At 37.8% G+C, this 26,848-nt stretch overlaps 1 protein-coding gene across 12 annotated transcripts in view; it reads left to right on the top strand.

Annotated features, from left to right (window-relative positions):
• The window catches only part of PTPRM (protein tyrosine phosphatase receptor type M), a 608,093-nt gene that overhangs the window by 240,716 nt on the left and 340,529 nt on the right, over positions 1 to 26,848 (top strand). For all 12 annotated transcript variants that reach the window (XM_045574745.1, XM_036417770.2, XM_036417769.2 and 9 more), the window contains exons 4-5: positions 9,214 to 9,292; positions 19,957 to 20,072. In XM_045574745.1, coding sequence (XP_045430701.1) covers positions 9,214 to 9,292; positions 19,957 to 20,072 — 195 coding nt within the window. The remainder of the gene's footprint in view (positions 1 to 9,213; positions 9,293 to 19,956; positions 20,073 to 26,848) is intronic.

The following is a 26,848-nucleotide window of genomic DNA, read 5'->3' as shown; positions in this document are numbered from 1 at the left end:
TTCTCAGTTATTATGTGAATAAAGTCACAGCCACCAATGGATAAATGAATGCCAAATTGTTGCTTCTGTGGAAAATACAGGATTAATTTTGCAACCCCCTACTCAAAACATTTTCATCAGCAAGTCAATACATAACCTTATTTTTTTTGTGTGTGTGTGTTTCTCTTAAAGACACCTTTTTAAATTAACATTTATTGTTGATTCTTAACAATGAACTCAGCCAACAGCGCTATGGCTCAGACCTGAATGAAGCTTATCTCATGCATATTTTCTCCATAAGGCACATGACAGCATTCTTGCGCTGAGGAACAACATTAAACAGCACTCAATACTTCACTTGGGGCCATTGTAAACAGCAACATCGCCAATAAAAGGCAGAAAATGTGAAAAACATGGCATTACATAGGCTAAAATAAGGACACGTGTTTACAGTAAGAGCTGAGACAGGAAGGCAGTGAATTACCGTCTTCAGTCTCAGTTGGCATAAGTATGGTGGACAACTCAAGTTTTTTCCACACTGTACACATTCACAAATGACCATGAAAGCTTTGCAAGCATTGACTTGTGGGTTTCAAATAAATTAATGAGTAGGCAAATTCACGAATACAGAATCTGCAAATAATGAAGATTAATGATATTTTCCAAATAAGTCAGATCCAACAAAAGCTTTGTAAGATTAAATACTGTGTTGTGGCAAATTACTCCCGAATAAGATAGGACGACTTTGTGGTTTGTCATACTGAGCCAGTACTTTAGCCACCACTTTAGCTTTCAACTTTTCAAATATAATGATTATATCCCCCTTATCTGCAATTTCACCTTCTGAGATTTCAGTTACCCATGTCATCTGTGGTCTGAAAATATTAGATAAAAAATTCCAGAGCTAAAGAATTCACAGGTTTTAAATAGTGTGCAGTTCTGAGTAGCGTGATGACATCTGAAAGCTTGTCACTTGGTCCCACCTGTGATGAGAATCACCCCTCTGTGCAGTGTCTCCACACTAAAGACACCCCTTACCCGCTTGTTAGTAGCTGCTCAGTTATTAGATCAGTTATCAGGGGGAGGAGTGAGAGAGAAGGTCAGCAAATTCAACTTTGATTATAATATCCTATCTAATAAAAAAATAATATGCACATTGACCATCACTCCAACACACAAAATGGCAGCCCCCATGTGGTCAATAATGGCCACCCCTAAGTGAACACAATATGGCCACTACAAGATGCCCAGCAGGGGAGGGCAGTTGAGAAGGACCAGGCCTGCAAGGGAGGGCCTTTGGGGGTGATCTGGCATGCAGGGGAGGGCAGTTAGGGGGGCAACCAGGCCAGCAGGGAAGGGCAGCTGGGGGTAACCAGGCCTGCAGGGGAGAACAATTAGGGGCATCCAAGCATGCAGGGGAGGGCAGTTAGTGGTTACCAGGCCAGTAGGGGAGGGCAGTTAGGGGTAACCGGGCCGGCAGGAAAGCAGTTAGGTGTCAATCAGGCTGGCTGGGAAATGATTAGGGGCAAGCAGGCAGGCAGGCAGGCAGGTGAGCCGTTGGGAGCCAGTAGTCCTGGATTGTGAGAGGGATGTCTGATTGCCCATTTAGGCCAGACCAGGTGTCAGACATCCCTTGAGGGGTCCTAGAATGAAGAGGATGCAAGCTGGGCACCCTCTCATTTACGAATTTCGTGCATTAGGCCTCTAGTATTGTTATAATGTTTTATTTTAGTATTAATTATTGTTGTTAATCACTTACCATGCCTGATTTATAAAGTAAACTTCATCATAGGTGTGTATGTATAGGAACAAAATATATATATATAGGGTTCAGTATTACCTCCAATTTCCAGCTTGGAATATGTAAGGGAGGAACTACTGAAATCATAAGTTAGATTAGGTTAGAAAGCAAAGACATTTTTTCTAAAAATGTGTGTGTTTTAGTAAAAAAACAAAAACATTTCACTGAAATCTTGTTAACACCAGAGAATATTGTATAGAATGAGACCTAAGGGTTAGGTATTAATAGTAAAGAGTTATAAAATTTCAGTAGTTCAGGTATTTATAGAAGATTTGTCTGTTAAGTGAGTTGTGTGTGTGTGTGTTTTACTTTAAATGAATTTTATACAGAGTTTTGAGATTTGTAATACAATTCTTGTCTATGGTTTTATTTTGGTATATTGCAATTATGCTTTTTTAAAAATTGATAATGCCACTACATACTTAAGTGGGCATTTAAAACCATACCCATGTAATACAGTTGAAACAAGTCAGGCAAGCAGGGTTTTTCCTCCCTGCCATTGCTGGAACACAGGTTCCCACAGGAAGTGCAATAGTTTGGTTGTGACAAACTATTGCCCTTGATAAGTACTTTCTTGTTATCCAGAGTAATGGCACTTTGTTGGTGAGCCAAGCAGGAATGTTTTCTCTTAAAGCAGGAGGCTGAGTAGTAAATATTTCAGTCTTTGTGGGCCAGATGGTCTCTGTGGCAACTACTCAACTCTGCTGTTGTGTGAGAGTCATCCTAGACAACAGGGAAATGGATGAGCATGGCTGTGTTCCAATAAAATCTTATTTATGAGCATTAAAATTTGAATTTCATAAAATTCTCATATAATAAAAAGTACTATTATTTTTTAATACTCTTTCACCAATTAAAAATGATAAAAGCCATCTTTAGTTTGTGGGCAATACAAAAACAGAAGTTGGGGCCAAATCTGTAGTTGGCTGCAGTTTGCTTACCCTTGTCTTAATATGTATGTTGTTAAAACTATGTATCTTGCATCTATATTTTTAGGTTGAGTAGATAATTGCATTTCTTACTAAAATCTGGAAGTAAAAAATTATGCATTAAAGAATGAATATACTTGTGTATACATATAGTTTTGCATTACACACACACACACACACGAGTCCTGGTGCATGAACATTTGTGCACACAGGCTGGGGGGCCTGGGGTGTTCCTCAGCCCAGCCTGTGACCTCTCACAGTACGGGGGCCCTCAGGGGATGTCCGACTGAAGGCTTAGGTAGGGAGTGGGCCTAAGCAGCAGTCTGGCCTCCCTCTGTGAGATGCAACCAGCTGGTGATCAGCCAGCCCCACCCCCCATCACCCCACCAGTGGCCTCCCTCTGTAGAAGGTGATGGGGCAGGCCAGTCAGGGGCCAGCGCTGGCCAATAAGCAGCTGGTCCTGCCCTCCTTATTGCCCCTCCCACCACTGGTCACTGCTGCCCGCCCGCCCCCATTGCTGTCCCCTCCCTCTGCTGCTGCCACATGTCTTGGCTGGCCTGGTGTTGCCCACTGGTCATTCCTCTGTTGGCCAGTTTGCATATTATGCTTTTATTATATAGGATTATATATATATATATGTGTGTGTGTGTGTCTGTGTGTGTGTGTGTGTGTGTGTGTGTATGTGCATATGTATTCTACGTATATAGACCTTGTTATACCTACTAGTTCAGGCACTTTGTTAACAAAAAGAGTCCACAGTTGGAAGTAAAATAGACCTAGAATTATACCCTGACTCTGCAATGTGCTAATTGTGTGACCTCAGAAAAATTACTTAACCTTTCTAAATTAGCCTAGTCATCCCTAAAAGGCAGTTAATATTGCCTGCTTCATATGGTTAACTAGGGCAAATGAAATAATATATACAAAAGGTATTTGGGACATGGATCTGTAAAATATATAAAAAATTTTTATTTGAATTTTTTTAAAGAAAATACTTTGTGTGACAACCTAAGGAGATCAAGCCTCACTTCTAAAACAGATTTTCAGTGTATTCTGTTCTGCTTGATAAGCACGGCCACATCCCAAATCAATTTGTTAAACCTTTCTTTTTTATTTTCCGGTGGTGCTGTCAGTGTTCTCGTGTTATTGTTTCCTTTGACCTCAATCATTTTGGCCCTAGATGCTGGCATTTTCAGACATTCCAGGGACTCCCACTGGGTCCTGTATATACTTGTTATACTTCACTAGGGCAATACCTGCACTTTCAATGAGTAGTCTCTTATTGACAAAAGACAAAAATATTTTTGCTTTTGAAGCTTTCTTGGTAAGTGCACTGGCTAGAGAAAAGTACAAAATGGAAACCTTGTCATATAACAAGAGTTTTTGACAATAAAACCTATGTATAAGATGCTAAAATCTGTTGTTGGGAAACCTATTTCAGATAGGCCTCATCTTTTGGGCTGCATTTTCACCCTCTTCTTCATTAAGTTAATATTCTAAGGGCCAAGTGTTAAAATCAAGTTAGAAGTCAATTCAAAAGTGTTCTACAGCACCTAAATTCAGATCTCTTCATTTATTCAGAGTTGTTTCAAAATCGCAACCTTTTCAGTACAAATGATACTTAATTTTTCTGTGGTATGTATTGAAACATTATGTTTTTTTGAAGAAATTTTTTATTTACCTTTTTTTTTTTTGGAGAGAGAGAATGGGAGGAAGGGAGAGGGAGAGAAGCATCATCTTGAGAACTAAACATGCCCCCTTCTGGGGATTGAGGGTGCTACCTGGATATGTGCCCTGACCAGGAATTGAACCGGCATCCGTTAGGTGCAGGGGATGATGCCCACCCAATTGAGCCATGCTAACTAGGGCTGTGTTGAAACATTTATACACTAAGTGATAAACTTGATGAAACAGCTAAAAAAAAACTTGTGCTAATAAGCCCTTAAATGTCATTATGAGGAAAGAGTTAGAAAGTGGTTGTTTGAAAAATTTGCTTTGAAAGAAACGTTGGCCATTGCTTCAAATTTATAACCTTCTTATGTAAAACACCTAAGTGTGTCATATAAAATTTCATTTTACACATCACATATAAGTATATTTAGACACTCACACATAAACATGTCTATAAAAATTGTTTTCCTATTTTTGTCACTTCAATTAGCTGAAAGTTAGTACTCAAAACTGTCAAGTTCCTGAAATTTACTTTACAAAGTTTTTAATGAACTAAAAGGGCAGTCCATTATTCTCTTAGTGCATTAATAATCAGAAGCTATCTTTCTTTGCTTGTCGGAGTTTCAGTTGGAGGACTAAGGGGAGCAGAAACAGTTTCAGGGATAAGCATGTGTTTAATTTGTACAAGGAGGCCTCGTTGGGAGTCCTCTGGCTGGGAAAGCGAGCTTGTGGCAAGGCCTCTCTCTTTCTAGTCTAGGAGGGACACTTGGTAAGGCCTTGCTGGGGCATCTGCGAGTTTGTACTGACAGGCTGGGAAATTGGACTGGTTGATGTGGTAAGGAGGATGCAGTCCTGAGGTGGAGAGGGGTCACAGCCACGGGAGCTCCTTATTGCTCCCATCTATCATTTGGCTATCGTTGCCTTCTGATCTTCCATTCTTTTTTCATCAACTAAAGCTTAAATTTCATAAAATTATTTCACTTTTGTGGATCCCCCAGAGCATATAAAATATTCTGTAAATATTTGGGAATATTTGGATAATAAGACTTAATCTTTGAGCTTTTAGTGGCGGATGAAAAAGCGATTTAGCGGTTTTCAAATGTCTTTTCTAGGTCTGTAATTTCTTCCTTTCTCTCTTTCTTTGGTAAGGTCATGGCCCCATTCTGATTTACATAAAATATTGTGCATTATATGCACACATGTCAACTTCAAAAATAAATCCACATGATCATGTTTTATCTGGACACTATAAAAATTATTCTGCTTTTATGAGACACTTCAGCCCTTGTAGTTGATAAAGCAAAAATATAACTTTCTATAAGGAAAATTTTGATAAGGAAAGGGGTTTTCATTTGTTCTCTTTATATTTGTTCTAAGTGCTTATCTGAGTGCCTGGAATGGAGATGACACTTGGGGTAGTGAATGAATAAATGAGCGAGAGGGAAGAAAGAATGAAGGGAGGACAGATGAGAGGAAGGAATAATGGATAAAAGTTTTTGGGTTCAACTTTCAAAATATCATTTCATGATCAGAGCAGTGATATTCTCAGATAGCTGGTGGTCATAGACATCAGTCAGTGAAATGGCCATCCTGACCAGAACAGCTAGCTGGTCCCTGCTCTGCCCCCTGTTGCTGTCCCTGGCTAGCTAGTATATGACTGTTTCCAAGGGGCTCTGTCTTGAGGGCCTTGGGAAGTCTTTTTCCTCTACTTGCTTTCAATGTTCATCAACTATGTGTCTTTTTATAGACTAAACGTAGACAGATTAATTTGCAGGAATATCCCTGCATCTCTTTCTTCCTGCATATTGTCAGTGAAAAAATAATTAAATTTATGAGCAGGACAAAATTTTATTTCATTTCTGTTCAACCAATGGGCCTCTTCTCTTCTCTGTGTGGTTTGTCTTTCAGTGAGGCGGCACTGTGGCAGTGTCACCTAGTCTAGCAGGTGTATCTGGGATGACTTCTTATCTAGGAGGCCACCTGCGCTTTTCCATTTGAGGCTTTGCTGATTGCTTTCTCCATTTCTGTTTCTGTTGAACAAACAAATAGTGCTGGGGTTGACGCGTTTGTTCAGGCAATGTGTACTAGCAAAACTATCTTGATATTTGGAATCAGAAAAATTGGTTTTTAAAATTGTATCTACAATACACTCATGGCACATTCTTGATATATTTATTCCTTGAAGGATCTTTGATAAACTAATACATAAAATAATGGCATGATATGTGTCCAGTGTATGTAATATATTATGTAAATGGCAACTTATCTATATAGTTTTTAATTTTTATTGAGATAGTTGTGGAGTCAGATGCAATAGTAAGAAATAATGCAGGTTCCTGTGTACACTTTACCCTGTTTCCTCTGATGCTAACATTTTGCTAACAATGTATATATTATCACAGCCAGAATACTGACATTGTTAAAATCTACAGAGCTTTTTCAAGTTTCTCATTTTACCCTTACTTATGCATGCATATTTGTGTGTATTTAGTTATATACAATTGTTTTCACGTGGTAAAATGCAAATAATGTAAATTTTATCATCTTAATAATTTTAAGTTGTATTAAATACATGCCTACATAATGCTGTGCAACCTTCGCCACCATCCATTTCCAAAATGCTTTTTAGTTTTTAAGACTGAAACTCTATACCACATAAAACTAAGGAGAAGAGGAAATAGTTTTCCTCTTCTCCTTAGTTCCTGGCAACCACCATTCTACTTTTGGTCTCTATGAATTGGACTACTCTTGGTGTCTCATTTACATGGGATCATATAGTAATTGCCCTTCCGTGAGTTATTTCACTTGGCATAATGCCTTCAAGCTTCAGCCATGTTGTAGTATATCAGAATTTCCTTCCTTTTTAAGACTAATATGCCACTGTAAGTATGCACCATGTTTTTCTTATCCATTCATTCTTCAATGGACACTTGGATTGTTCCCATGTTTTATCTATTGTGAATCATGCTGCTATAAAAAACACACAATTCTATTACTGAATAGATTTGTATATCCACCAACCTAATGAAGATCTTAACAGTTCTAACATCATGGAGATTGTCCATTTTGTTCTTTGTAACCATACCATCTCCCTCCTGTGCCTTCTCCCTTCATTCTTAACCCTGGCAATCACTGACCTGTCCTTTGTTTCTAAAATTTAGACATTACATGATGTTACATAAATGGGATCATATACTTTGTAATCTTTTGTGATTTTTTTTTTTCACTTAGCATAACTCTCTAGAGTAGGGGTGTCGAACTCAATCAGAGAAGGGGCCAAAATCTAAAATCCAGCCTAAATCGCGGGCTGAATGGTTTACTGAACAGTCATAAACTGTCATTGTGATGGAAACGCAGCGGAGTGCAGTGATGACAGCGCTGTGCGGGCCACATTGCAAGGCCTGGCGGGACGGATTTGGCCCGCGGGCCTTGTGTTTGACACATGTGCTCTAGAGATTCATCCCAAGTTGTTGGGTATATCAATAATTAGTTCCTTTTATTGCTGAGTAGTAATCCATCTATACATGTACCAGTCTGTTTGATCATTTATCATTTGAATGACATCTAGGCTGTTTCCAGGTTGGGGCTGTTATGAATAAAACTGTAAACATCTGTGTGCAGGTTTTATATAAGTGAAAAATGTCATTTCTCCAAGAAGTGTTTTCAGACATCATCTTCAGCCCCGGCTGGTAGTGCCGTAGGTTGGAGGGTAGTCCATGCACTGGAAGGTCGCAGGTTCGATTCCTGGTCGGGTGCCATGGTGTTCCCAGTGATACAGGTTCCTGCCATCTGTAAATGAGGTTAACACAATGTCATGTGGACCTTTTTAATAATAGCCTGACAATAGATATCTTAGACAATTGTGGTGAGATATTTGATAACCTTCTTACTGGTCATTTTTTCTCATTCAGCCTCTATTTTTCTGAAGTGGCTCCACCATGTGAAAAGTGCCATGCATCCTGAGATGCTCAGAGCATGTTGCCCTTATTCTCTTGCCTGCTATTCCCTCGATCAGGCAGTGGCTCATGCCCACTGGATTTCACCGGCGACCTTTATGCATTCTTCTCCGCCATCTGAATTTCAGCCCCACAGCCTTCTCTCTGTGTTCTCAATATGGTGTCTTTTCTGCACACTCTTCACTATGAGCAGAGCCTCTGTAATTTGGTCACAGCAGAACCTCAAGGCTGTAGGTCCCAGTTCTCCTCTTGGTGGCCATGGCCACACTGGCCTCAGTTTTTGCACGTGCCCTGTTCACACTGTGAATTTGACCCTGTTCACACTGTGAGTCTGGCCCTGTTCACACTGTTCACATTCAGCTGTCAGCTCACACACCACCTCCTCATGAGGGGCTCTTTAGCATCTGTACTTTTCTTTCGTAGCTTTAAAAGTTTTCTTGTTTAAAACCTAGGGCTCCACATGGTTCAGTCTGGTCATAGAGCCCACTCGAAGGAGTTAGCCAGAAAGTGCGGTATCTTAAAGCAGCTTAAATCTAAACCTTGCTTCCTGTAGGGACTTGAAGCCTTTGTCTCCTACATACTGGCTGTTAGCATGGCATTCCCTCCTTGCCAGGTGAATCCTTGAGGTAGGGTGCTGTCTGACCGCCCGTTCCCATTAACCTCCCTGAAAACGGTCTTGTTTATCTTTCTATTCTTAGAACCTGAACATCGGCTGAAGATGTTAGGTGCTCCGTTATTGTTTGTCAGAAACATGAATGAATGAATGAATGAATGAATGAATGAATCTATGAATGAGAGAAACTACCTCTTTATAAGAGACATTTGGTAAAAGTCTGACAAATTGAGTAAATAATGTATTTTTTTTTTAAATTTCCAGGTGGTTTTTGAAGTAATAACTTCTGGACATCAAGGCTACCTCGCTATTGATGAAGTGAAGGTGTTAGGACATCCATGTAGTAAGTTGTCTCAACTTTTAAACATCCGTGTACATTGTGAGGGGCATGTTTACATTACAGATGAAGAGAAGGCACTGAAACCTGGGGAGCAGTAGTTCTGCTGAGAGACTTCCCTGACAAGTCTCTAGCGGCTGCTTTGCCAGCCCAGAAGTCCAAAAACATGTATTCTGTGTATAATGGCATCGAATGTACCAAAGTGTCTTTAAAATAAAAATCAGGGATGTCTTTGCAATGATGTTTAGATTTCCATTTTGAAGAGTACTACAAATTAAACATTGAAAATCTGTGCATTTTGTCCCTAAATCTAGTATGTTTTGGGCATAATTCCAAACAATATAGCCCCAAACAGGCCTGGGATCTGGTGAACATACAAAATCTACCTAAACCACCTTGGGGCCCTAGAAATGGCCTCTCCTTCATCTTTTATAAATTAGTTCTTTTAAAAAATCCAGTGAAAATAACACACTTTTGTTTCTATCACCCAGTATGAACGAACAGCTCTTGATTGTCATGTTGGCACCTGAACCCTGTCCTTAATCAATAAAATCAATTGCAGGTCTCCAGTCCTGTTTCTCCCTCCCCTCCCCAGGGGCCCCCAGCAGGGAGCTTGCTGCTGGCCCTCTCCATCTGGAAGGCTTCTGGTCCACTAGCAGGTGAAACAGGTGCAGCTGATTTTAGCAGGAAAACTTTGCATTGAAAGGGACCTGGGTGGCAAGCAGAATCCCTGGAAACACTAGGCTAACATAATAGGCAGGAGAGGAAGGGACCACTGTAATTGCTATGCCCATGAAGATAGGGGGACTGCTGCCCCCTCCTGTGCCTCCTGACTTTTGGAGGGCAACCTTTGCCACATGCCTGAACATTCACCTCAGCCTTCGGCACAGAAAACAGAGTGCGATTGTCACGGTAGACCAGCTCAATCATGTTCTCATTCTCCCACAACCATAGGGTGACCTAGAAAAGGAAGCTGTGGCTTCTACAGCTTCTATCAGGGAATCCAGGCCTCAGCTGGCAACATACAGGGGGCATTTCTCAGTTTTAGGAAAGAGATTTAAGAGCTGGGTACCTAGAAATCTGAAAATGTCTGTCTGTGTGTGTGCGTGCGTGTGTGTGCTTACATGTACGCATGCTGTATTTCTCATAATCATGATGTATTCATAAAAAATAAGGAAGTACTGTTTGCCTATTTAAATTCTAATGAATGGTATTCAACTGCACAAATTAGTCTGTATTATCCCTCCTCCCCCAACCCTACCTTCCTTGACATTACATTTTTAAGTCAATCTATGATATTCTAACATGTGAATATTTTACATTTTATTTTTTTATTCTTCTACCAACATTTAGTTTCTCCCCAGTTTTTCTCCATGACAAATATTGTGGCAGTGAACATTCATGTGTGTGTCTCTGGGTGCCCTGTGAGAGAGCAGGGTATGTTCTTGGAAGCAGAATTGCTGGGATGTAGGGTAGAAACAGTTTTAGTTTTTACTACATGCTGTCAAATTGCTATGAAAAGTGCCTGAGCCAGTTTATATTCCCACTAGCAATGCATGGAAGTTTTATTTTCCTAATATCCTTGCCCCAAATTGATATTGTCAGACTTTAAATCTTTGGCCAGCTGAGGAATAGAAGCCTGCTTTATTCTTATGGTTCCCGGCATTAAAGAGAAATTGGCTATTCATACATTCCTGGAACTCTGCTGACGGTCCTACCCAATTTCACAAAAGAAAGGTTATATCTACAGAGGTATTAGAAATATAAACACTGCTTTAGTGCATGGATTGAATAGATCAGGAGCTCACTCCCTGTACTAGTTACCGAGAAGCCCCGTGTGGTTGTCACATGATATGAACGTCATGACAGAATCTTCCTGGTCCATCCCAGAGGGGTTTTGCTCTCTCTGAGATCTTTATCCGGTCACAACACTGAAGTTTAAGCATAGCAATCATCTCGTTCTTTACTAAGGCAGACGTTACTCTTGTAGCACATTGCATTTGCCTTTTCATCTGTCAGGGAAATCAGTGAATGTAAGAAGAATCGCCTTCCTCTTTTTCCTGAAACGATAGAAGAACGAACAATGCTGTACATAAGTGAAACAGGGCCAATTGAGTTGCTCATAATTACCTGATTTGGAACTTGGCCAAATCCTTGGAGTAATCCCCTCGGGCGTGGAGAACACACCTGGACAGTTCTAATGTGCATAAATGTTGCAGCCTCTGACTCACCTCTGACCAGGAAGTAAAAATCAGAGGCAGTAATACTGAATGCCTACTATGTGCTGAGTGCTCCTTGTTTCTCAGAGCAAATCTTGCCACAGGGCAGATTTTATTGCTGCCCTGGGCGCATATGCAGTGGCCAAGGCCAAGTTTGCACAAGTCTTTTTTTTTTTTTTTAATATATTTTATTGATTTTTTTTATAGAGAGGAAGGAAGAGGGATAGAGAGCTAGAAACATCCATGAGAGAGAAACATCTACCAGCTGCCTCCTGCACACCCCCTGCCAGGGATGTGCCTGCAACCAATGTACCTACCCTTGACCGGAATGGAACCTGGGACCCTTCAGTCCACAGGCTTACACTCTATCCACTGAGCCAAACCAGTTTCGCTGTGCACAAGTCTTTATTGTATTGTATCCCAGGTTCCTTCTACTAGTATATCTGGCAGCTCACCAACAAAACAGCCCCTCTCATTCCGTGGGGTTTGAGTCTCTGCCTTCAGTCATACAGGAAGGCTTAATGCTTGTCCTTCTATCAGAGCCTTCCTGAAATGTGTCTCCTGCAGTTTTGTTCATTCCTTCCAAGCCCAGGCCTATCTATGGTCAAATAAAGGTGTTTATGGTCTCTCCTTTGGAGAATGCTGGGGCTAATACATAATTGGCTTTGCAGACTGCTATGAGGAGACGCATTGAAAACAAGGTGAGCTGTGTGGTACAGCAGCATTTTGAATTGTAAGCTTTAAGTTATCTTGATGCTAGCCCTTCTGTAATTTTTTCCAAACCTCTAAGTTTATGGGGAAAACATGCGAATAAATATTTAAAAGAAGGCAAAAGTATAGTCATTAAATGGAAATCTTTACAGGTAATATTTTTAAGGAATTTTCTATCAAGATTTATAGATAATACTCCTGATTTCATATCCAAAACTGTGTTTCTCAAAAGATGCAAAACTTTATTGACTTCACTCTGCAGGTTCCTTTTTGGATTCACATAGGTTTATGAGAAAAAGTACAATATTTTTTAAAAAGTAGCTGTTCTGTTATAAGTGTACAGTTGCTTGTATACAGTATAATACTGATTTTAGTGTACAGTCAGATGCGGATTGGCTGGGAAATGTAGAAATGGCTGTGCAGACAGCAGCTCTCTGGCTTAAGACCACTTCTAAGGAACATAGATAATTTTTATATTTGGAATGTCCACTAGAAATATATTTTGAATTTAATAATTAAAAAAGATGTATTGCAGAATTGTACACCTGAAATCTATGTAATTTTATTAACCAATATCACCCCAATAAATTCAATAAACTTTTAAAAAAACATAATAATATAATAAAAAATTGAAAAAATCTTTTGTGTGCCATATATTATATAAAGTGAATACAAAATGCAAGACTATTCTGTAATACTCTTTTGCAATATAAAATAAGTTGGTAGTTTGTTTAAATATTTAATAAATGCTGTGTTCAAAATATGGTTCAAAAATAAAATTTTTTACTCATTGATATCTTATATAATAAAAAGGTAATATGCAAATGGTTGTTACACCATAATGCATCGACCAACAGCAGGAGGACAGGGCAGCGGGTGGAGAGCTACAAGAGGGCAGGGCAGTGAGCTATGTGTGGCAGAGAGCTATGAGTGGCAGTGGGCTGAGCAGCCAGCTGAGGCAAGCGGCAGCAAGCTATCATGCACTTAGTGTGCAAGGCTATTTGCATACCCAAACATTGCTTACCTATTTCAAAATTATATTAGTTTTTCTCAATACTAGTTTTTGTTTTGAAGACATTAAACAATGTGATTAAAATAAGACTAACAGTAAAAAATAAAAAATTAGAATTGTTTTATGAATTATGCTCTGTTAAATACAGATAGATCCATATGCTTGGTGAGAAATGCATAGACTCAGAGCAGACATTTCATTTTAAACATGTAGGTACTTAACTTGGATTTTTTTTTCTCTCAAAGGAATATCATTCTTCTTTAGGATACAAGGGACTTATAAAACATATTTGTATACAAAGGCTAACTTATTTTTCTATGATAAGAATGTTGAGCTTACTTTTCCACTTGACAAATTATTCCATTAAGATACATTTTAACTTTCAAGGAAAAAATAAATATTTGTCCCAAAACATGTTAAGAGCAAAGCTTCTTCTATCATAAGAGTTACTTGACTTCTTTGGCTCCATAACCTTATTCATATAATGGAATAATAACAATAAGGCTTTCCTCACAGGGTAAATGTACAAATTATATGAGTTAACGTATAATGAAGAACTTAGAGCAGTGCTTAGTACATTCTAAGAGCTTAATAAATGTTAGCTGGTTATTATTATTATTATTGTTATTATTGTACACTACATCTTGACAGGTCCTCTAGAATGAGTTACCTGCAGATTGTCACCCTAACTAACTCAATTGATTGAGTTTTTGAGTGGGATAATTTATTTAAAAAATTTAAAAAAAAATTAAGTTTGTAAAATATGTTATTTTTCAGTTTTAGAGTAGGCAGTACCAGGCTGTTCTTTTGGTAGAAGTTGTTTTTCTGCTTGTGATGATATGCTAGACAAATAGAGAGAAACATTGGCTTTTTATTTTGTCTGTTGGGCATGCCTCCAGTTTATTTCAACCTATGCCATTACATCAGAATGCAAATGAAAATAAAAGGGGTTAGTGCACAGTCCTCTATTGTCCCACTTCAGTTTGCACTTTGATCTCACAAATTACTGTTCTCTGATTTTGTTAATATTTTGATATAGTCTTTGAAAAATCAATAATATGAAACATTTATAAAAAAATTGTATCTTTGTCAATGATAATACCTGACTTTAGTAATGAAAGGCTAATTTGAGATAAATTAATACCCCCAAACATCTATCCTTTGAAATATTGTTTTCAAAGGATAGATGTTTGGGGGTATTAATTTATCTCAAATCATTGTTTTCTTAGCGACAAGCAACAGGATATGGCAGAGATGAGAAAGTAGGAGAGGTGTACTAAAAAACTGTTTGAAATTCATGGATGATTGTTTTTAGAACTCCTGCAGATTTTAGAAGAAAGCTGGCATAGCATTTTGAAAGGGTATCCAGGAGACAAATGGGCCTATAAATCTGGAGAGAGAGAATTTGTCTTTTTTAATACTGAGATATTGAAATTTTCTACTCTAATGGTGCTCTACCTGGTGTTACAATTAAGGTAGTTTGGCAAGGTTCAGAGCATACAGCTCAGCATGGGCTCAAAACTTTTCTGGCTGTAGAACTCTTTTGCTTTGGATCTTTTCCAGCATCCAGTGATAAATCAATTCTTTCAAATAGTAATGAATGTTTTTTAGGCTAAGTACCAGGCATATTGTATGCCTTCCCTACATCATCTTGTTTAATCTTTATCCCAACTCTCTGATATAGTTACTTTTTCTAAATCCCTATTTTACAAAAAAAAAAAAAAAAAAAAAAAAATCCCTCTAAGGCCTTGGTCTGCAAACCGCGGCTTGTGAGCCACATGTGGATCTTCTGCCCCTTGAGTGTGGCTCTTCCACAAAATACCACGGCCTGAGTGAGTCTATTTTGAAGAAGTGGCATTAGAAGAAGTTTAAGTTTAAAAAATTTGTCTCTCAAAATAAATTTCAATCGTTGTACTGTTGATATTTGGCTCTATTGACTAATGAGTTTGCCGACCACTGCTCTAAGGCATCAGTTTAGGAACTTTTACTTCTATTCGGAGGTAGTAAGGGGCTGAACTATTGATGCTTGAATACACAAGTGCTAAAATCCTAATTTAAAAATGATCTGGCTGAAAACAGTTATAGGATTTACTGAACTAGACAGGGAGGATCCAGGAATCCTAAAACTTTGGAAGGATTATATAAGCCTTTAATGTTTATTGTAAAAACTTACAAATGCCATTAGTAGAAATTCTGACTTTCAGGCTCTTGATGGAAACTGACCTGGGAAATAGAATCCCACAGTCCCTTTGTCTTATTCATCCTGACACAGGAGTTACTAGCTTCTACTCAGATCAGAAATCCCCTTTCATTTGAAAGGGATAATTTGATTATAGAAGTGTTCACACTTAATATGTTTGTTCATTTGTTATACATCAAATTATTATTTTTCCTGACAATCTCTTCTCAACCAAGCAGCCTTGTTTTTTTTCAAACCAAAACAGCCAATCTGTTTTCAAAGAAAGGCCCTCCCCAAAATACAATTTGAACAGAGAAATAAATTCCTCAGACCCTGAACCTTATTGTGCAAGGAATATGCACTGGCACTCTCTGAGAAAGCCATATTGGAAGGAAAAGAAAAAAAAAAGAAAAAAACAAAACAAAAAAAAAACCACCCATGATTTTAAAGGAAACGTGATAACTTTCATTCTGTGTGACATATCTTTATTAAGAATGGGGTGAACAAAGAAAGAGTATAATACAATCATATCTTTGGCCTCCAAATTAAAAATGCAAGTTATATCCTAACCGAAAACTCCCTGCAGACAGTAAGTATTAGGAGGCTGTGTTGGTAAATGAGTTTGGCTGTGCCTTTCTCTTGTGGCACAGGCAGCTGTGATTAGAAACAGGGCCCTTGGCACGTAGTCTCTCCAGGCCACACTTCCTGTGCATGAGCAGGCTGAGGGCAGAGCCAGTGACCGTCTGATATTCCAATTTTTTATTATTATTTGCTTAGCTGATAGAGAAGAGTATATATATATTTAATAAGCTTATCAAAAAAGCTACAGAAATTAATCCCTAGTTTTTTAAATATATTTTATTGATTTTGTACAGAGAGGAAGGGAGACAGATAGAGAGTTAGAAATATCTATGAGAGAGAGTCATCGATCAGCTGCCTCTTGCACACCCCCTACTAGGGATATGCCCACAACCAAGGTACATGCCCTTGAGCGGAATCGAACCTGGGACCTTTCAGTCGCCAAGCCGATGCTCTATCCATTGAGCCAAACCGGTTTCGGTAATCCCTAGTATTTTTGACCAGGCATCGAAATGAGCCCTTCCGTATATCCTGCTCAAAGAAATACAACTGTTACATGCTTTAAGGAAAGTAATTTAGCAATTTGTGTCAAAAGGCTTTTATAAATGCATACTTTTTGTGTTAGTAATTTGATTTCTAGAATTTTATCCTAAGGAAAAAACAAAAAAGTCCACATGACAATTTAATTATGAATGCTTTTATCTTGGCATTATGTATAAGAAACTCAAATGTTCAACAGTGAAGTTTTCTGTGTCCATATAATGTATGTCAGAATTTCTCAACTTTGGCACGATGGATATTTTGAGCCTGGTAATTCTTTTCCGTGGGCGCTGTGTTGTGCATTGTAGGATGTTCAACACATCGCTTCTGTCCACTAGATACCAGTGGTACACCCTACCTTCCTCACGCTTGTGAAAACTAAAAATGTCTTCAGACATTGTCCTGGGAGTGACATTGCCTCTGAGTGGGAATCATTAATGTATAGTAGGCAGATTTTTAAATAGTTTTAAATGAATATTTTTAAAGGGGAAATACTGAATATCTTCTTAAATTAAAAAAAAAAAAAAAAAGTGAATGGTTGCCACAAAAGAGTAAGATACCAGTAGGCCAGTTTAGAGGATGTAAAGTTTCTTTAATGGCAAAGGTTGCTCTGATGGTTCTGTGCAAAGCCAGATATTCCCAAAGGATCTGTCAGAGCAGCCCTGAATAACACAGAATCCCATAATTGTCCACGTGAGAGGATCCTGCCTGGTCCAGGAAGCTTCCCTTTTGTGGTTCCAATAGGATTTTAGGAATTTTTTTTTTACCTTAACCCCTCCTCCTAGGCCCTCCCTATTTTCAGCTTTTCCTAGGATTTGGCTTTTCATCTACCTCCTCACCTAGTGCAAATACATAGTCTGTATGAATATTTCTGAATTCACTCTGAGTCTAGATGAATCAAAGTTTCAATTTCCAGCCTCCCTCAAGAGGCCCAAACTTTAGGTCAATGTGCTCTGTGTCTTCGCAAGCGGTTAACAAATTCATTATGCTTTCCCTTAAAAATGTTTAAGTGTGCAGAAATGCATATATATTGTAAAAGTTACTTCTTGGAGATAACTTCATATGTGATTTAAAAAATAAGCACTTTATTTTTAATGTTTATTATTGAAGCTATTTTCTAAAAGAAAAATAAATTATTTAAATTATAATTCTTAGGGAAAAGAATTAAATTGATTTTATAAGTGATGGACAGCTTTTAATATATTAGTCCTAATATAAAAAATAGTATATTTAATTAATATACAGTAGGAGGACTATATAAATGAAGCCATTCAGATTCTGGGGGTCTAGGAACCTATGTCTCACAGATGAAGGCCAACTACTGTATATAGGAGAGAGGATAAGTGACATTGGAAAAACTTAACAGCAAGACAAGGAAGTCCATGGGGAGCTTCATGGAAGAAATAGCATTTGCAAAGGGTCTTGAAAGAACCTAAAATCCCAAGAGTCAAATAGGAGCCATTGGCAGTGGGCTGAAGAGCACGGGAAGGGCAGACCAGGGTGGCCAGGCTAGCAGAGGGCATGTGGCAGAGGGAGTGTGGTACAGTGAGCCTTGCCTGAGCTTTGGAACTCTGGTTCTGATGCTTACTAAGTGCCCACAACTTTCCCACCCCCATCTGTAAAAAGGAAAAAATACCTACTTCATAGGATATTGGTGAGTATTCCATGGGAAAGTTTCTGGCCCAGAAATGCTAAAAAAAAATAAATAAATAAAAATAAAAAGAGGTTACTTATTTTCTATTTTCTAAAAACAATGGGTCTTTTAGTATTGGGGTAACAGAGAATAGAAACAAAATTTTATTTTGGAACTTTTTATTTTTTATTTTATTTTTTTTAAAATATATTTTATTGATTTTGTACAGAGAGGAAGGGAGAGAGATAACGAGTTAGAAACATCGACGAGAGAGTCATTGATCAGCTGCCTCTTGCACATCCCCTACTGGAGATGTGCCCGCAACCAAGGACATGCCTTTGACCGGAATCAAACCCAGGACCCTTCAGTCTCCAAGCCGACGCTCTATCCATTGAGCCAAACCGGTTTCGGCTATTTTGGAACTTTTTAAATAGAAATCTATAAAAGCCATAAAATCATGTTATTCTTGACCACATCTAATTTGATTAATTTGCTGGAAAAAAAAATAGTTCATAAGGATTTAAAATATTAGTATGAAAAAGAGTGATCTGTAGTTATACCACTATTTTAGAAGTTCTTAGGGGTATTTTGAAAGCTAAGCATCAAGAATACATTGTCTAAATTATTAGTGATCTCCAAATTAGCAATGGGGTTCCCTGTGTGTTGTTGATATTAAAATTAATGTTTTCTTTGTTCTTGGATAGTAACCCACTTACATTCTTAATTATGTTCTTCACAGGCTAATAGTAGTGCTAGTTCATCTTTAGGTGCCCCGTATTGGGACCATTATTTAAAAGTGTCTAGACGTGCCCTAAAGACTTGTGTCCCATGAGGGAAAGCTGGCATGGCACAGAAGTCATTGTAGTCATTATCCAGCTTCATCCCTACTTCCCAGAAAATACTAGTGTCCTTGTTCTCTTCCTTTTCTACTCCTTAACTTCTCCCATCCCCACCCATTGCTTCTCTTTCACTCTCTCATTGGGATAAGAAATTTTTCCCTAAAAGTAAAAGTTATCATAAAATATAATTCCTGACCTATCCTTCCATTCCTTGAACACACATTTTCAGTGTGCTGTGGAAATTGGTGTGTACGTCTCAGATCAAATAGAATTATCCTTTTTTTAAAGCAGCTGTCCCCTATGGACAGTGTATGTTATGAGACTTAATGCCATTTAGCATTTGGAATTATTCTTTTTTCTTGAATTGGAAATAAGAATCAGCAAAAATTACCATGTTATGGCGTCCCAGCATAATTTCAGAGTCTGTCTATAGGGACAGTATTTTTGGTAACAGGGAAATATTAATACAGGCAATGCTGCATACCAATTAGTTTTATTAAAATATATATTATGCACAGCTCTGACTTGGCTTAAAAAGTTTCCTTGACAACATCATTTAACTTCTTACTGTTCTTTTCATGTTGCTAGTATAAATATCTAATATGTTTCTGTTCAAAACATCAATTAGGCTTCAGTATAAGCTTTATTAATACAGATCTGTTATTACAAGAAGACTGCTGAGCTGTGATAATTTGCACAGCAGGAACAATAAAATATCTTTTTTCTGCTTGGTTCTATCCCAAAACACTTGGCATTTTAATTTTTTTTAACAGAGCCTTCCAGAATCTCTTTTAACATTTACAATGAAATCTTTATAGGTCTGATAAGCCAAAAGCACTGTTTTCTTCAAGCGTAAACAATGGGAAGGCCCGAAATTACAGACAGATTAAAAAACACACGTACTAATATTAATTCCAGATCCCCACTTTTAATATCTTTCATTTTTTTCTCCATGTAGCCAGAACCCCCCACTTCCTGAGGATTCAGAATGTGGAAGTGAATGCCGGCCAGTTTGCCACGTTCCAGTGCAGTGCCATCGGCAGGACCATGGCAGGGGACAGGCTCTGGTTGCAGGTACAGTAACTCATTTCACCAATTTATTCAAAGTCCAGGGGGAAGAAGACCTGCCCTCTGGGGAGGGGCCCAGAGAACTGGATCAGTGCCAGGTCCTAATGGAAGATGGATGCTGTGGGGAGTTTTCCCGTTCCTTTCTTCTCACTAAGTGGCCAGAATATTAAGAGTTCTAGATACACTAATTATTGTTTGTCACAGACCTTGTTTTGAATTTGTTTTCCCCCACTTATTTGTGCGTAGCTATCTTGTTTTGAAGAGCTGATTGTCAAATTACTTTAAGAGCTTATTTTAAAGTACAAATAGTAGTACCCTTTTCCTACTTTTCCTCTAGAGAAAAACCCAAAAAATTGTCTATCCCATCTTTTCCCTTTCCCTCCCCCCCTCACACACACACACACACACACACACACACACACACACACACACACACATTTATAGACCTTGTTTTAATGTGAATTTAGATAGCAATAAGCCCAAACTTAGAAAACATTAATAACACATCTTTTACCTTTAAGAATGCTAAGTAGACATTTTCCAGGGTAATCATAATTTTTGGGTTTTACAATCCTCAAATTTCTCTGTGTATTTTGCATGGCAAATTGTTTCAAGAGTAGATCCATGGTCTCAATAATTCTGAGAATGAGTGACCTGCCCCCCTCTAACCAGAGTGTTACCCATTTTAGACTCTAGGTGTCATTTATCCGCCCATGCAATTCTCTCATTTCATTCTTTCTCTTCCTTTCCAACATGGATGTGCAGGCTGCTCATTCTTCACTTTGAGTAGTGCTGACTTTCCCCCTTTCCTTTTTGGTTAATTATTTACTTAATAGAGGCCCGAGGCATGAAATTCGTGTAAGGGTAGGCCTTCGCAGCCCTGGCTGCCTCGGCCCTCCCAGCCCAGGCTTCATCCTGAAGGTTGTCTGGAAGTCTCTCTGGACAGTTGTTCCACTGTTCAGCGGCTTGGTCCATTTGCATATTATGCTTTTTATTATTATAGATTGGTGTTTGCTACCAGGTTGTTTTATGCTCTAAGCTCTATTCCTATTTACCTTGGTTTCCACTTCCTGCAAACTGACTTTTCTTCTGTGCACATCACCTCTCCAACTTCTATTATACCTCTTCTGCACTGTAATAATGATTGTGATGTGTTACATTTGCATGGCACTCTATAATGTTCAATCCCTTATCCCTTTTAATCATTACAACTGCAGTAAATGGCCATTGATAATTCTCAATTTCTGGGGAAAACGGAAGATAGCCAAATGTGCTATCCAAGATTAGTCAATAATGTGTTGACAAATGGGTAATAGATCATGGAGGAATCTTCTTAAGTATAGCTGGGTCCTCTGGACAATTCCTCACCCTTGTACCTTGATGTCACTCTCTTTTCTCATATCCTTCTGTCCTTGTTAGTGTCCTCTGGCCAGGAAGGAGGAATGTGGGCAGAGGACTGAAATTATATCTACCAAAATCATCTTTACTGTTTCCTTTTCTCTAAAAGTTGTACAATCATTATTTTAAAAGCTTTTGCAGTGTGTGAAAACTGTGCCTAACCCTGTTCTTCAGTATTTGACCTTTTCCTTTTTATCCCACTCTCCAGTTATCTTAGATTCTTGATGTTGGTGATTGAGAATTATTTTCTTAGTGGTTGTTTAGTACAATATTAAATTCTGTCAAGATTAGCTATTTATGGTAATAGATGAGACATTTTTAATTGCATTTTCCACAATGCATTAATGACCCTTTGAAAATATCCTTGTCATCTTTGATTTATCTTTAGAAATCTTAGTTTTTATGGAATTTTCTTCTGATATTTATATTAATGTTACTTGAGAGAATACAATATAAAGTCTAAACTCTCACCTCAACAGAGTCTTATATATTCCCAAGAATTTACATGCAAGTTGAGGGAGTCAATTTGTTCTTTTTGCAAACTGGACTTGGGATGCTTATGCTTAAACTTGAGCATTTCCTTGGGGATTGGAGATCTTCAATTTTTACAAAGTAGGGGGTTGTTTTAAAGAGAATCTCTCATGTTGTAGGGAGAAAGCTAGCTGCTATTTTTAAGAAGAGGGGGATGGGCTTAGTGCAGAATTCTCAACCCTGATTCCACTACTCCACATGGTGAGGTTTGTTTGTTTTTCTTTGTTTGTTTATACCCTGTCTATACAAGGATTCTGATTTAGTTTGGTCTGGGGTAGGATCTGCATCCAATATTTTGTTAAGATCTCCCACGTGATTCCGTGTGTGCCCAGGGTTGACAATCACTGGTCTGAAGCAAAGTGCGACACATGTTGGAAGTTAGGAAAGGAAAAGGTGGCATAAATTATAATTGGTACCTGTATTCCTCTCTGACTCTCATGATGAATTTCTCATGTACAGGGTCTCACCTGCTTTTGTTCTATTAAATTTTATCATTGTATTGGTGAATTGTTTTTATTATTAGTCCATTAATGTAGTTGTCTATTGCCCAATCCTTCTTTGCCCTTGTTATCATCAGTGACTGCTGATTGCCTGCAGATTTCCACATGATTGTGTTCAGAAAGGGGTGACAAACATAGAACTGTTGTAGCTTTGAAATTCTGAGTGAAACTTAGCTTGTCCTGGACTCAGTGTGCTATCTTTGCGATGTTAGAGTAATTTTACTGTTAAATGACTTATTTCCTGTGGTAAGACAGGCATTTTGTGGAGAGATGTTTATTTTTTAATAGCTGATGACATGAGACTAGTGTCCTTTGCTTGCAATCATGGTTTCTAATAAGCTGTTTATGAGGAGTGGCGTCCAGTAGCCATGAAGATTTTCAGCAGGTGATGATCTCTCAGGGCCCTCCTGCCCTCCTGGTGCTGTGCCCCAGTCCTTTGCCGCAGGCCGTTCTCTAGATGTTGTGGAGAGAAGCAAACCTGGAATCATGGACCAGGTCTGTGTAGTCTGCAGATATGACTATCGACATTTCTTCTTATTACACTAATGCACAGTTTAACAAAATGCTTTCCTGCATATAAATTCACGTACATCCTCAAAATAATTCTCAGATCCAGGGAAAAATTGAATACAATTTTTTTCCAGTCATTTTATAATTTGAATCTTCCCAATAGTAAGTCAAGATTTAGAAATTAATCATGCTTCTTTATTTGGGGTACATCAATGTTTTTGGATATCACCATTTGCAATAATTTGTGTTACTTGTGCTACCATCTTTGGAGTTCTGCCACAGGCATTTTGCATAGAGTTTCATGGGAGTATTGCATGGTCTTAAACTTCTTTTGTAGATGAGGGGGTTGAGGGGCAGGATTATCTGAGGTCACAAAGGTAAATGGCAGACCTTGGAACAGTACATCTCTGTGTCTTACTTTTACTGTGCTACTGATTAATTACACTCCACTATGCTGTCTTCTCATACCCCTATGCTAGGTGAATAGGCCATATTCACTTACCACTTTATTACTAGAATTTGAATGTGACCAGCATTCCATGATTAACATCTGACAAAATTAAGAAGCCCATATGTATTTCATGTACATATATTGAGCCACAACTAAGAAAAATGGTCAATGGTTTGATTGTCTTAAATTAGAGATTAAATATGATCACTGTCAGAGTCTTTCACAAAAATATAACACAAATAAATCTGATGATGACACTAATGAAGAAATGTTTATGGTGAACAGATGCAGCCAATCTGCTTACATTTTCTTTGTTGTATATATGGGCCCCACAAGTTATTGCCAAACTGGTATCAGTATTTGTAGAATACAGAACAACGAATAAAACATAGTACATGAACATCTATTATTATAGCTGCAAAGTACTTAAAACATCTTGCAGACAATTGCAGTAGGAAGACAGTATCTATAAAACTATTTTTTATAGTACAAAACTGATATGCAGTGGATTTGTTGAAGATGGTTGCTATATGCTATCAGATATGACAGTCTATGCATACAATATTGGTGCAACCATGGGAGATAGTAAAATGAAATGTATTTGCAAAATCATTCAAACACCCAAAGTATGACCATATTTCTTATTATTATCAACTTTCTGATCACTTGTGAAGCTTATATTTAAAAACATATATATGTATATATATATGTATATATATACCTATATATTTATCACTGAAAATAGAAAAATGGAATTTTAGATGCTCTTTTTTATACTTATAGATTATTTGCTGATGTACAATTTCTTAGTTTATAAATTTTTATGTAGTCCTTGACCCTTTAAGCCATATATGATTGTATTAAGTTGCTATGTTCTTTAAGTATTTAAATTTTATTTTCCTACATATGCTTTCTTTTGCTGAGAATTAATATTTATAATACCTATTTCAGCATTTTAATAAATAAAGATGATCACCAAAGACAGTGCTGATGTCTGTAAATCCGCAACCTGTGCACATTCTTTTCCAGGAAACACAGGCACTTCTGCCTCTTCTTCTGTATCTGTCCAGTGTGGGCATTTTTTATAACTTCTATTTAATTCATTTCTCATTACATTAAAGAGGCTCCACTGTTTTTTAGTGTCTTAGTGTCTTAATCAGCTTGGGCTGCTAAAACAAACTCCCATAAACTAGTGGCTTAAACAGCTGGCATTTATATCTCACAGTTCTGGAGAGTGTAAGTGCAAGATCAGGATGTCAGCATGCATGCAGGATTCTTAGTGGGGACCACTCCCTGGATTGTAGATAGCCTTATTCTTGCTGTATCCTTACACACACACACACACACACACACACACACACACACACACTCGTGTGCACACACACACGGGGGGGGGGGAGAAAGATCTGGGCTTGTCATGCCCATATAAAGGCACTAATCTCATCATGATAGGGGTGCCATTCTCATGACTTCATCTAAACCTAATTATCTTCCAAAGGCCCAATCTCCAATGTCATCATATTGAGGATTAGGTTACATCATAAGAATCTTGGGGGGACACAAATATTCTGTCTACAGCCTTCAGCTACAACATCAAACTCAGAAGTGGGTGAGACATGAAAGTGGTTCAGCATCCAGAACAATGGCAGAAAGCAAGGAAGCAGTGGAGATGGGAGCAGTGATGATGCCTTTTCAATAGAAGACGAATGGCCTCTTTCCTCCAAGCAGGGATTTACATGTGCATGTTGGGTGAAGTAAACCTTGAAAATAATCATTTTCTCCTGACAGATCTTAGGGTCCCCTATCATTATTAACTGGCTTACTTTTTAGAATCACAAAATTATATAACACCTGAATTTAACGGAACAGACTTTACATTAAATACTTCACTTGATTAATGAGAAAACAGAAGCCCAGAAAATGTTGGAAACTTTAACACAGTCATACATTCTGTATTTATCATGATATGTATTTGCTATTTAACATCAATTATAAGTATAAATGTTTTTTATTATTTACAGATTAGTAAATTTTGGTCACTTGGACATTTTTCTTTATTGCTCAACCTTGTATTTAAAGTAAAATTGGCCTTTGAACCAAATATTCTCAGATTTACTGTGAAAATATCTTTATTAACTTCAGAATCTTCATAACACAATATATTTGACTGTTTTCTTTTGGAGACAGGTTGGTATTTATTAATAGAAGTAAGGCATCAGAGTAGTATTCATCTGATCTCATAACACGCATCTATTTGTAGGAATAGAAGAGAAACCCAGGTGGCATTACTGTGAAGTACTCATTAAAAATGTTGGTTGCAACACAGCATCTAGAATAATACCTGTCACATAACATGTACTCAGTAAATACCAGCTCATGGCACTTGGCTACTGACTGCCTGAAAAAATCATGTGTCTCTCCTCCAGGTGAATATCAAAGGCCCATATTTGACCTTTGACCAGGAAAACAGGCATAAGGAACAGGCACAAACTCTGCTGACTTTCTGGGGCACTTGTTTTAGGTTCATTTCCAGAGGAATGGTCTTTGAGGAGAGAGGGCCATATAGAACATAGTGGTACTTCCTGCTATTTTAGAATATAGGGCAAATATCATTCAAAGTTGGAGTAATTTTAGAAGTAAATGGGTTCAATAATATACCGTCTTTCCTTTTTTATGTGCCCTTTTCCTAGGCACTTTAATTATCTATTATAAAAGTTTCTTCTCTAATTCCCCTTCTAAAATTTTTTTCTTGCCATAGGACCTCAGTTAAGTGTAATAGCAATAAACATCTATTAAGAATAATTTAAATTCTCACCATGACAACAGATCTTTGTCACAGTAATTGATGAATAAAACCTACCCCACTCATTTTTTTTTTGTATGACATGTAATTTGATATGAGCCCTTAATTTTAGATGCTTCTTTTTCTAAAAATAATATTTACTTGGGATCAAAACATTTTAGTTGTTGCCTCAGAGATATTTTTGGGGAGTTTGATATATAAATCCACTTAACTGAATATAGCTACCCAATTGTGAAAAAAGTATTTTCACTTGCCTAATAAATTTCTCTCATTACTTTTCTGAGCTCAGATCATTGTGGAACTGTTTTTGAGAGAAAAGGAAAATCTTGAAATTTTTGTAACTTAAAATTATACTCATAAGAATAGCTACTCTGACCTATAGGATTTTGATTTTAAAAAATGAGTAAATTATAAATTGAATTAATACCATTTACATTACTAACTTCAACAGATATGTTTGAAATAAAATAATTACAATTCCATTTACTGGATACCACTGTGTGCTAGGTGCTCTGATAGGCTATGTTCAGGCTTCTATTCTCCCACCGCCCTCCCCTCCACCCCACAGAATTGATCCCTAGGAGAACTC

Source organism: Pipistrellus kuhlii, unplaced genomic scaffold, assembly GCF_014108245.1.
Source record: "Pipistrellus kuhlii isolate mPipKuh1 unplaced genomic scaffold, mPipKuh1.p scaffold_m20_p_6, whole genome shotgun sequence".
In the NCBI taxonomy this organism is placed as follows: domain Eukaryota; kingdom Metazoa; phylum Chordata; class Mammalia; order Chiroptera; family Vespertilionidae; genus Pipistrellus; species Pipistrellus kuhlii.
The sequence above is the reverse complement of the archived record's forward strand: the minus strand, read 5'-3'. Positions and strand labels throughout refer to the sequence as shown.